Raw genomic sequence first — 13,029 nt, 5'->3', positions numbered from 1 at the left:
GGGGGCATGGGGGCCCAGTTGTCTAAGGTGCCGCAATTCGCTGCAAAGTGACGTCTGAGACCTGCATCACTTCGGACCTTCCTCCCGCATTAAGCTGACACACCATGATATGACTGCAATACTGTTCAAAGCGGCGTTAAACCCAACTCACTCGCTCACTCAAATCGGTACATCTGGATTATGTTTCTAAGTTTGTCAGCACCATTCCAGTGCTCCTGGGTTTCACTAGAATTGTAAACACCCAAGACCTGCATCCCTTCGGGCTTTCCTCCCAGACTCAGCTGGCACACCATGAAAATACTGGAACACTATTAAGAGCGGTGTTAAACCCACTCACTCTCAGAAAGGTAACTCACAGTGTGGACAGGGTCATCCAGCGAGGAAGTGACATCACGTCAAACAGTATGATGCCATGTCTGTTCAGGCCGGCCAACCAGCCACCTAGAAGAGTTTTGAGGAAAGATGAACTGGCCTTGGGGTTTCCATGATGAATAGGGGCGGTCGGGTAGCCTAGTGGTTAAAGCGTTCGCTCATCACACCGAAGACCTGGATTTGATTCCCGACATAGGTACAATGTGTGAAGCCCATTTCTGGTGTCCCCCGCCGTGATATTGCTTGAAAATTGCTAAAAGCGGCGTAAAACCATAGTCACTCACTCACTCCATGATGAATAGGTCTCCAACAACCTAGCTGGTCGTAAAAGGCCACCAACGCCGTGATATGACTGGAATACTGTTAAAAGCGGCGTTAAACCCAACTCACTAACTCACTCACTAAAAGGCCACCAAATGGATCAGGTGGTCAAACTAGTGTGTCCATGTTCCTGGACGGCGTGGATTGTCTGGCCCAGGCTGCCATCAGTTAGCTGGAAAATTGTAGTGTCTGGTGTTTTGAAAAGTGACTCTCACACAGGTTAAGCACGTCTGTCAGTCCGATGTGCTACCTCCAGTAGCAAAAGTATTCTGGCAATTTGAAGTGTGAAGAAAATGTTATTGTTTATGTAAGTATCATGTAAATATATGTGATATAAACAAAATTGAGAAATATGATTTTATTGATCTGTTGTGCTTTCTATGTTGCGCATAGTGCTGAACTATTTGATATTCTCGGACAGTGGAAGGGGATTGATATTCTTTTAATTTTCTTTTTGCAAAAAAGCGAAAATAGCATCCCGTCCCTGTTAACATCATCCTCGTATATAAAGGGTATTACATCTCCATTCTATTCCGATGAATACCCTGGACCCAAATTGCCGCCACACTTTTATTTTGGACCCAATTCGAACGGCAATGTTGCTAAAAATATCGCTCCAATCAAATATCTCTCATTAGAAAGCTTTTGCAAGATTAGTTATAGGGAGATTGAGATGGTAACTTGACATGTGAAAACAAAACTCATGTCATTTGGTCCTGGTATTTATTGTAAATGAATGGAAATATGATACACTGGATATTCAAGGAGGAACAAACATCCTCCAATTACTGACGTATAATGCCCTTTTCTGCCCATGTCTGAAATACTCGCTTTTAAGCCTGACAAAACTGCTTTCTGATTGGCTAATGTCGACTTCTTGTTGATCATTTCATTGGTCAGTCAAAGTTCACGAAAGTTTGTTCTCACGTGACCCCTAATGGATGTCCTCAGATCTTTGTTCAGCAGTAGTGATAACTAAAATCTGATTTTAATGCGATTGCCTTGTTTGAAAACCTACAAGTCTTCATGTCTAAAAAGTTAATTGTCAATAATGTGGTGAAGTGGTACGTTGTTTGCTGTCTTTTTGATTTTATTTGACCTCTTGTTTTTGTATCGAAACTATGTCTCTTCCAAAACTGAAATTAATACAATCCTGTATGTGAAGACATCTCTGTTCTCTTTCACAAAACGAGAAAATGCACTTTTGTCTCTCACCGTGTTGGTTCTTCTTTCCACTTCGCAAGACATCTTAAAATAAACATGTGTCTGATAACACTGTTAAACTGTGTCTGTGGCATTTCCAGTGTCTGAGCCAAGACTTTTATGTCTCCTGAAATTTGTACAATCATTTCTGTGACACCCACAATAAGTTCGGCACTATTCTGCCCCATGATTTTGAAAGATGCTAAAAGCAGACAACAAGCAGACGACAAAATGGCACCCTTCATGTGCTGGACTTACCTTGACCTTTTGAAGAGACTGACTGGTAATCTCTGCAGGAAGCCCACAGCCAATGTCGGCGCCATACATTTCGTAATGCTTGACAATATACCGTATTCGACGTAATAAGCACACAGGGCACTCTCAAAATTAGAAATAGGGGGCTCTTATTAGAATATCATTTTGGTGAGATAAAAAACAGAGTTGAAAGATTGTAAACTTTGTGGTTTATGCCGACAGCCTGAAATAATATAAAAGAAGAATCTGTGCGTATTATACACGATAGATATATTTTCGAGAATTTAAATGCCTATAATTAAGGGTGCATTTCATACACGAATAAATGTGTCTTGTGTACATTAATCAATCGTAAGGGGTGCTAATTGGGATTGTTCACTAGCCAATATTTTGGTAAATATCTCAGTAGGCGCTTATTACATCGAATACGGTAAGCTAACTAATGAATACTTGGGTCCTAGATGTATGATAAAATATTGGTGGTGTCAACATGTTAGACTATTACAATGGAGTAAGTGCCCCAAATCATCACCACTAATCTTCCAGAAATGCCAACCCCAATTAGAGGCAATTAGGATTAACATGGAATACATAGGATCTAAAATTCGTAATTTTCAAAAGAATTAGTTATAATAGCATGTATAAATGAATGATTTTGTAAAGAGAAATGATCTTTTCACAAGTGAAAAATAAGAAACTGTGGGTTGATAATTGATTGATTGTGACAATGTCGGTAGTTAGGTCACCAATTAGTCTTCATAACTGGTCATGCAATTCGTAATATTTCACTTGATCATATTTTCAGAATATTCTATAATGATTCCTCCAAAATCGTACTGGTTGGTAGCGTATTTTCTTGAGTCTAGTGCACACTTTTTAAAAAAAACCCACAGCTGTGTAGAAGGTGGTGCGCATTATTCATGCAATAATGAGTTTTTATGTTTTTTCCCCCAACAGAGAGACACTAACGTGAGCACCTAACACCAGAAATACCATGTCAACAAATCAATGCTGAAATATGCAAATTAATCATGTAATTACACTGTCTGGCTATAAAAAGTGTTCTTTGTATATCTGACACTTATATTTGTAACTTATTTCATTAATTTTATTAAAAATTCCTTTTAATATTGCTTTAGTATCTCGGATGCTCATCATGCTTACGTTCTCTATTCATTTGATGATTTCTATGGGAGATACACATGACCCATGTTTCCCTTACTCAGAATCCTATGGTTCTGGGGTTAAATTTCAGATAGTTCTGATTTTGGGTATGTCAGCATGTATGTACAAGTGCTCATGGATGTTAGACCAACATTACTCAGCTGTTCCCTCCTACATTAATCTTACATACAGTAATATAACTGAAATACTTTTCAGTGAGGTGTAAAACCCACACCACTCATTCACGTTCTGAGTGTTAAAGCTCCAGCATGGACTCGTCGGCATACAGGAGGAAGGCTCCAGGGTCAGAGGATGAAATAAAATGAGAACTTGGTTGTCAGGAGGCATGAATAGTTTCTTGGGGAACAACCACTTATTCTCAGCTACACGTGAGTTGGCTCAATGGCACCTTGAACAATCTTCAGGTCAAGTCTCCTTGATGTGGGAAGAATGCCTAAAGTGATGTAGGTTTTAGACATTTTCCACTTTGGTGAAACCCCAGACCACTGGTAATGGTGCCAACGAACCTAGAAACATAATCAGGGCGAATTTGAGATTCAAACCAAAGATCACAGGTTTCTGACACATTCAAGGGAAGCAACTGCACATCAAATTATGGCGTCTGAATTAAGACAACTGGACCATAGCTGTTCATAACAGCCCATCTGCTTCATTACACAGGTCCACAGCAGTCTTGTAAATAAGTTGTTCACAAAGAACCATCCTTCGCTCATCCATCGGTTTTTACCCGTGAAGATTCCTGGGTAGAATAGGTCTTCAACAACCCATGCTTGCCGTAAAAGGCGACTATGCTTGTCGTAAAAGGCGACTAACGGGATCGGGTGGTCAGACTCGCTGACTTGGTTGATGCATGTCATCGATCCCAATTGCGCGGAGCGATGCTCATGATGTCAATCACTGGATTGTCTGGTCCAGACTTGATTATTTAAAGACCGCCATCATATAGCTTGAATATTGCTGAGTGCGGCCTTAAACAACAAACAAACAAACATCCATCCATTGGTTTACTCATGACACTGCGTAGATCATTCATGAAAAATCACCAAGACACATTATTCTCATAAATTTAGCTTTTATTAACTTTGTCACACTATGAATTGTTGCAACAATCATCTGATGATTTCCAAAAGACAAATGCTTCTGCAGCTTGTGCAACATCATCTTTAAAAAAATTCCCTGTACATATGTACAATGACCTGACAGGCCACCTTTCACTCATGTTGAATGTCTGATTTACAAAGATCTACTAATTCTTGGACATCCCAATTCTCACACCCTCCTCAAATACCAAGCTGACAAAGTTTTAAATAATAAACAAGCTACACGACTACATAGTATCACAAGACCCAATATAGATCTTGGCTGTTACCCTTGACTTAATTTCAGTGTTAAGACACAAAGGGGTGCTTGAGGTTTTCTGCTTTTGTATCTGAATCAAAGGAACGCTAACAGGTGATGACCAGGGCCCACATGCACAAAGCGATCTTAGCACAAAGACTATTGTAAGCCTATATTAAAGTATGGGAGTTATGATCATCTTGGTGCTAAAATCGCTTTGTGCAAGTGGGCCCATGGCCCAATTGAACACTGCGATCTCAGCTCAATGTTGAAGTAGGCGAGGTATGGTTGTCATAGTTCTAAGGTTGCTTTGTGCAAGTGGGTCAAGGATTTTATGTCCATTAACATACTGACTAATCTGACAACCATGATTGCATAGAAATACCCTGGCCAGATTATGAAAGCAACTCATGTCAAGTATTTAGTTAAACCTTACACTGAACTCTCTACATAGTAGAATTTTTTACCAAGAGTTGAAGTCTCTGGTGACAGGAAAGTTAGTTTCTGAAGTCAACCCCAGTTCTTATGAGATCAACTATCTCCAACAAAATAGGCATTACAATTTTCCCCAAAACAAAACAAAAAGGGCACTTGCACCAATTGCATCTCATGTTCCACAACTTGAACATACAACAGCACAAACTTGTCGGAAGTCCCAAAAAGCCAAGCATGGTTACTTGTGGCAAGTATTATGCAAAACTTGACACTTATTCAAGGCAAACACTGTGAATGTTTGAATCATTTTATGCCAAATTACCGTTTTGCAAATATTCAGGGAGAGCAAGACTTGTCATTAAATGACCAAATAATCAGGAAGAAAGCAACTTGGTGCATAAATGTCTGAAAGCACTAACCATACAAATGAGAGACATTGTCAGAAATATACATGTAGGTCATTCTCCACGATGCAGTGTGTTTTATCTCCGTTCTACTGTGACAAATACCCTGGACCAATATGCCTTATTTGCTTAATTTCCAGTTCAATTCGAAAGACATAACAACAAATATAGCACTCAAAAAATATTACACTGATCTTTTATGATTGAGACAAACTGTGATATCGTCAGTAGTCCTTTTGTTGCATATCGTTTCAAATACTAGAAAATGAAGCAGGATTTATATACCTGTCTTGATACTCAGGAAAACAAATTTTTCAGCTATAGGTGCATATATAACTGTCTTCCGATTCCATGATATATAATGGGCGCTCACTTGCTTGCCGCCGCATCTTTGAATGTAGATGCTGAAATCTCATTCAGAAGAGGCAATTTGTTTGGTTTAAGCTCTTGAGCAAGAGAAATTCTGTGCTAAGTTAGTGATACCACAGATGGAGCTGGTGATGTCACTTCAAATATGAAGAAATAGTGGCGATTAAGTCCCAAATATTTATCATAACAGATGGTAGATATAATACGCAGAAGAATCAAGGATGAAACAGGGCATTTCTGAGATGAAAGACATCTGAAGCAAGAACAAACTCATAAGGCAAAGGAATTATAATTCTATAAGCCTCCTTTAACATCAGACAAAACAATTTGGTTTTGGGTATACATCTTGACACCACATCAGTATGCACCTTTAATTTGGGGTCATGATGCACCTACCTATGCACAGATACACCTCGAGAAACCTCCAAGGACTGACAAATTTAAGCTCATGTTGATAGTATTATGCAATAAGATTAAACAATCTCATGAAAATCAGATCTAAGTTCTCGAAGCCGCTAAACAAAGATCTGAGGACATCCCATTACGGATCACGTCAGAATGACCTTTCGCGAACTTTGACCGACCACTGAAATAACTAACATGAAGTCGACATTAGCCATTTGGAAAGCAGCTTTCTTGAGCATTACGACACTCGTTTCAACCTGGCGACTTCCATTTCAGACTACGCTTGACGAACATTCCGGAATGTCTTATACATGGTTGAGATTATATGGCAGTGCTTCCCACGTACTGTGCAAAGTCTCCTTCATTCAAATGTTTGTCCTACGGAAGCGAGAGATAAACGATAATTTTGACGGAATCAGTTGTACGGGCTGTAACTGTCGTTCGGAAAACCCCATGTTAACGTTTGCATGATTAGAAAACACTGTCACTTTCATGATCTGGTAAGCGACGCTTTGATTGGTGGGATGAAAGGTCGTTCTGACGTGACCCGTAATGGGATGTCCTCAGATTTTGGTTCAGCGATAGCGAAACGAAGTTCTGATTTTAATGATATTGTCAGATTAAGCTGTTTGTTTCTGAATAGAGATAAGACAAAGAGAGAGGGAGTAATGGTCAGGTGGGGTTTTTCATTTCTTTGTAAGCATTACATTTTTAAATCGATACAGAATTAAACTTTGAAATGATACATGGGTAGGCACATAGTGTCATATCATCAGGTGTATGTTCAAGATGCATTAATACATTGAGTCATGACATCCCTACCATTAACCACTCACCCCCAAAAGCTGATGAAGTCAAATTTGTGGGGATAGTAAACTTTTTAAGTACCTATCTGTGAACACCATGACAAGCTCAAGCACGCTCAACAGAAATTGTCATCAACGATCTGAAATAGGACCAACATTGGGCCTCAGTAAAGTAAACAATCTTGAAAATAGATTTGATAGACTTTGAAAGCTTCAGCTGGGTCGAATTTGGCGAGACCCATACCCAAATACTGTAATGCTTGAATTATCATATGGTTTAGTACAAAAGCTAGCTAACTGTACATTTGTACAATACTATTTTCTCCCTTTCATAAAAGCACTTGCATGTGTATGGTATACACGGATTTCACAATTTCTCAACATCATGTCAAAAGGAACTTCGTAAAAAGCAATATATTAAATCTTACATATTATGTCAATAACACAATACATGTAAAATCTCGATGCCGGTTGAGTGAATTGCCTCCCTTTATGAAAATATGGCACTTCAGCTTTGACGATACAAATGCATGTAAAGGTACAACATGTAGACACTTTATTGCTGTTCACAGGACAACCATGATCTTTCAAACAGGAGCTAAAAGGCCCATTGGGATAACATCATGCTATTCCTTCGGCTGCACTTACAAATTTGTAAAGTATTAAGTATCAGTACCTTTATCAGTTTGATTTTATTGAAATTTTCAAAATTTGATATTCAAATAAAAATTTAAGACAGATTTATTTCCATAAAAATTCCATTCACAAAAGCATCTGTTAAAATAAATTACAAAAATTCTTTGAAGAGTACAAGTAAATGCAAGATTTTCAAACAATAAATGCCTGTATTAACTCAGTTCCTGCAATAAAATACAGTACTAAAATATTTTACTCCTGTATTACAATATATACTCACATGAGTCATATTTTGAACTGAATTGAAAGAAATGATCTGTGTTTTATCATAGAATTATTCCTGAAAATAAAACAGCAACCTTCTCTTCAGAGCAGTCTGCAACATTTCCCTCATTCACGTTCCTTCACATTCTATATATTATCTGCATAATCAGTATTCATACTAACACTTCAAAAGTTGCACACAAGAATTTTAAATAAGAAAAACCATTACAAAACAAAATGGTTTTAATAAGTTAGCTCAGTGAAGAAACAAGTCTTCCACCCGATGTATTGCTTAAACAAAGTGATTTACAATGATAGACGGCTACAAATACATCTCACTTACCCTTGACAAAAAACAAGATTTCTTAAAGGGAGGCTACAAGCCTTGCTAAACTGGCAACCCTGGCTAGATTTTACACCACTTCTACCTCCAGTGTTATGGTGATTTCTGTCAATATTGGACCAAAATTATGGCCCCAAATTTGACTATGATAATATATCACAAAGTTAAATCTGCCCAATCCAGACTACTTTCATTCTGGATCCGAGACTGTAATTGATGCTCTCTAATCATCATAATTAACTTTTCACACACCTCACTCGCACATCTGGTAAGCTTCGATTGATGCCAAAATGACCCTGACTCAGTGATAACAGAGCTTTGATGACAGCATGAACACATATCCATCTGCAATTCCTGCCGAGTCCAACATGTCAAATATAAATTGTTGTACATGTACACATCTTCAATCTGCATGTGGGACACCAAGGGATATACTCTTGCTCGAATCAGCTTTCTGTCCAATCCAGAGTGCCATCTTAAGTTACTACACTTGATGCTGGCCCCATGCAAGTCTGGTTTAGACAGATTCCACTGGCTATCACTCTAGCATATAATGACTACCCCAACGACCCAGAGTCAATGTCTCAGTCTCACACATGGCACTAATCAAATAATCTAGACCTAGGCTCCAGACCGTTACACACACTCCACCTTTGACATAATACACATGATCCGATAAAAATATATGCTCATGTACAGTACAAAATCTTTCACAAAACCCAAATATTTACTGATAGTACCCAACTCCGAACTTAGATCTTCTTATTTCAACTGTACCAAATATTTCATCTCAAGAACTTGATTGTTTCCTCAAAATATCTGTTTCACTAAGAAAAGAGAACCTATATTTGACATTACTATCCATACAAAAATATGTTTCTACCTCAAATGCAGGGAGCATTTTCATCTTCCAAATATATAAAGAAAATTAACAAATTGTTGTTTACTAATAAAAGGCTCAATGTGAATATGCATGATACTGATCGTTCCTAGGTCACAATTTAAAGCACTTTTATGAAATGGTTCTGCAATGTGGTTGAGATCAGTATTTACACGAGAACTGGACATTGTTTTGAACAACCTGTCTCCATTGGAACCAAATCACAAAATCAAATCCAGCTGATTGGACTATACATAATTTGTCTCTAGGCAAAAGGAGAAATAAAGCTAGCACATGCCTAAAGCTATGTAAAAGACCACAAGCTTCCAATCTGTGGTCAGATAACTTAAATGTATTGCATTTAGATCTTATCAACAAGTGTGAGATCTGTTGACAAATTTCATGGAGGATGTTCATTGCGCTTTGATCTTCAGGGTGACTTGTAAATTTTAAGTACGACATCAGTTATTTTATGTCCATCTTAAAGGTTTGTTTTAGCAAACAATAACTACCTCTACATTATCAAATCATGTTGAAACTCTAGAGCAAGATACTCTCTAGATTGACTACTGGTACATTTAAAATGAGCAAGTGTCAATATCATGATTGCAAATTTAACATAAGGATGATAGAATGACCAAAACATTTAGTTCCCTGATTGTTCCTGCTTCTGTTCACAAATAACTATAAAAAGCATGGCAGTTGTGGAAATGACCTCCTATAAGGGCAGTGCTAAATCTGGGGTAAAGATCAAATGTTGAAGAATCCTTATAAAATTCCCTAACACAGCATCAGCATATATTTGGCCTACAAATTGCAGGTTCACTTCATCCCTTGAAAATGAATCAAGCTAAGCTTTTTTGTGTTTTACGTTAAATATATTGATATTGTCATATGACCATTCGAACCAGACCATTCATTCTGGAACAAAGGACTGCAGAACAGGGGACAGTAAATCTTTCTGTCTGCAGATTCCTTTCCTGAAAGCGGAACTTGTAATTGATGATGAACGTACATTTCAAATGAACACATGTTGATAACATGTAATGAACAAGAACAATGAGGTGTACACAAACATGGAATGTGACGACTGTCCATAGCACTTGAGCGGCAGCGTAATGCCCATGTTCTTCGAAGAACATCACCAGAAAGACTTCCCTCTGAGAATATCACAACATGTCTTTCAGTCGCACATGATACTTGTGTTACGTGCTAATCCGCTTGCTCTCGATTCGCATGCGAGTTGACTTGCGTGTTGTGAACTTAGCGTCTCTGCACCTCTGACATGTGAAGTCGTCAGGTATGTTCGTTTTGCGGATTTTAGCACAAGATAGGTGAATCCATGTTAAACACTCATTACACTCAATCATAGGCCTCCCAGCATAGGGCTTCAAACAGAAGCATGTGATGAGTTCGTGAGAATCGTCTTCTGAAACAAAGAAAAACATATTAGATGTTGCCAAAATTAAGAACATGCCAGATCATTCAAGTTTATTTTCGATAGCAGTGTTCGAAATTAAGGGTGTTCTGGGGTTCTTGAACTCTGTCATAGTGTTAATATCAATCTTAAACTAATACAAAGGGGTTATGACAAGGATCCCTTGACTTTCATGCTACATATTGATCACTGAAGTTGACTGAAGTTTTATCTTTACTCAAACATATAATAGTCAGAAGGAATGGGTACGTAGTTGGAAAGAAATGCGGACATAAGCGTAACCATAGGGTTCCAGTTAACTTTTGTCATTAAACAATATATCACATGACTAACCTCGGGTCTGGGTAGTCCTGTGGGTACCCGGGTCCTACTCAGTACCCACCTGACCCAAGTACCCGAGTTACCCATCCCAGCCCTATTAGATACCAATTCATAAACCAGCGGTAGAAACTGTCAGTCAAACTATGCCCCTTCATTGAGACTACTCAGATGAAGAACGCATCATGTTGCAGTTAAGAGACAATCGAGCAAATAGCAACGGACTGGGTTAAAACTTTGGGACCTTTAACAATAATTTTCAGTATATTTTAGTCTTAGTGAATGGACGAGGATAAATGTAATCATACTAGACCAGAACAAACTTTTATAGAATCTTTCGCAAATGAATATATACATGATCCATACCTGGTTCTGAGTCATCTCTTGAACCATAATGCTCAGATTCGGAAAGAGACATAGTAGAATTTGCTGACTCAGTAGATTCTGCCTCGTAGCTCTCTGCTGTACTGCCTCCGCTGTCGAGGGGACTGACATTGTCAGTTGACCGCATCTCCTGTAATGGTAAATGTAACACTCAAGGTCTCTTTGAAAACAAATCAAGTGACAATTTAAAAAAGAAATTGGTTTACTGATGCATGATTCAACAAATGAAAAGTAAAAACAGTAAAATCAGAAAAGAAATATTTTATACCCATTCAGGCAAATGCCCCCAAAATACAAAAAGATAATCATAATTGTGTACACAGCCAGACCACATGAACTGCAACAAATAAAGATAAAGTTTGAAGAAAGAATAAATTGGAAATGTCTATTTTCTTCTTCCTGCCCTTTTGAAAAATGACAGGGATATTCACACACAAAAATTCATAAACCATGAAAACATATTTATCCTAGTATACAAGCTCCATGATCCAAAATGACAGCTCTAAAATATTTCGGATGTATATATATTTCACCCACCCAAGTAAAAATGTTGAACAGTAGAATGTAATCTCTGAAATATTAATTTTCTATCTTAATTTTCTGTAGATAAAACTGCACGGCAGTGTTGGGCAGTGTTTGAACTTAAGGGGTAACTAGGTCAATATAATTATTTCATCTAACAAGATAAAGGCATTTCAACACACAAAGTAAACATTATTTGCCAACAAACCCCGACTCACAAGGTATTACATGCTCTTGAACACAATCGCCATAATTCAGCTGGGTCAGATAATGAAAGGTCGCATAATGGTTGCTATGGCAACCAAAAGTATCTCCCCCCCCACACCCTCTTAGTAACTAACACAGGTGGTCGTATCACAGCCTACTATCAAATAACAAAGTCACAACATCACATTATTATCAATGTACATGATATGTGCTGTTAAGTCTCAAGAAACATATCCACCCAGAAAAGGACATTCATTTCTCATACATGCATGAGCTGCTGCAGCTATCGATTTACTGCAGCATGATTTGCATATCAATGTCTCCAACTGCCTGCAACCCAGAGTACACACTCCCTGTAGTTCCATAACATGTCACGACATGTCAACACTGCCTTGCCATGTCCGCTGCATGCACATATGAATAGAACTGGTCATGCAGTCAGTTTCTTCACAACAGATAGCTGACATTTGTAGATTGAGAGGTAAACAAATTCACTCTCAGCTGCACACTGCAAAATGACCTAGAGGTCAACCAGAGAAGATTACAGCCAATCAGAAACAGCCAGCATATCACATGATATGAAGCTCCTGGTTGGCAAGGTGCCAACTGCCCTGCCAGGCAGTTGAGATCTCAGTCCAGGATTATGCTTCTCGAACAATCTTGAGCTCTGTAAATGCATTTTCACTCATACCTCTGAAAACTCTGACTCAACCATATCAGGTAAGCTCCTCTCAAACCCCTCTCCTTTGGGTTTGGGCAATAATGCAAAACACAACTACTAATGATTTTTTTGACAATCATTGTGGAAAGGAGGAATATGTGTCAAGAGCTATTTATAGTGACCTGCTTCATCTGACCTTCACCTTGGCGGCAAAGGGCAGGCATTTACATCAGTCCACCTAGCTCTCTACCGAGTGAGCCGGTAACATTCACCGAGATTTCAG

At 38.4% G+C, this 13,029-nt stretch overlaps 2 protein-coding genes across 3 annotated transcripts in view; one reads left to right on the top strand and one right to left on the bottom strand.

The window, feature by feature from the left end:
• Nucleotides 1–4,391: 4,391 nt before the first annotated feature.
• LOC124135463 (PHD finger protein 23B-like) overlaps nt 4,392–13,029 on the bottom strand; it is a 17,865-nt gene continuing 9,227 nt past the window's right edge. Inside the window, exons 4-5 of one of the 2 annotated variants that reach the window (XM_046500811.2) lie at nt 11,339–11,486; nt 4,392–10,645 (exon numbers count right to left, since the gene is read on the bottom strand). In XM_046500811.2, coding sequence (XP_046356767.1) covers nt 10,422–10,645; nt 11,339–11,486 — 372 coding nt within the window. In that variant the 3' untranslated portion in view covers nt 4,392–10,421. The remainder of the gene's footprint in view (nt 10,646–11,338; nt 11,487–13,029) is intronic. The other variant, XM_046500812.2, reaches the window with a different exon arrangement.
• LOC124135458 (zinc finger protein 62 homolog) overlaps nt 12,185–13,029 on the top strand; it is a 25,145-nt gene continuing 24,300 nt past the window's right edge. Inside the window, exon 1 of the mRNA XM_046500805.2 lies at nt 12,185–12,805. The gene's annotated coding sequence lies outside the window, so the exon portion shown is untranslated. The remainder of the gene's footprint in view (nt 12,806–13,029) is intronic.

This window comes from Haliotis rufescens, unplaced genomic scaffold (assembly GCF_023055435.1).
Source record: "Haliotis rufescens isolate VD_foot unplaced genomic scaffold, xgHalRufe1.0.p SCAF_6, whole genome shotgun sequence".
Taxonomy (NCBI): Eukaryota; Metazoa; Mollusca; class Gastropoda; order Lepetellida; family Haliotidae; genus Haliotis; species Haliotis rufescens.
The sequence above is the reverse complement of the archived record's forward strand: the minus strand, read 5'-3'. Positions and strand labels throughout refer to the sequence as shown.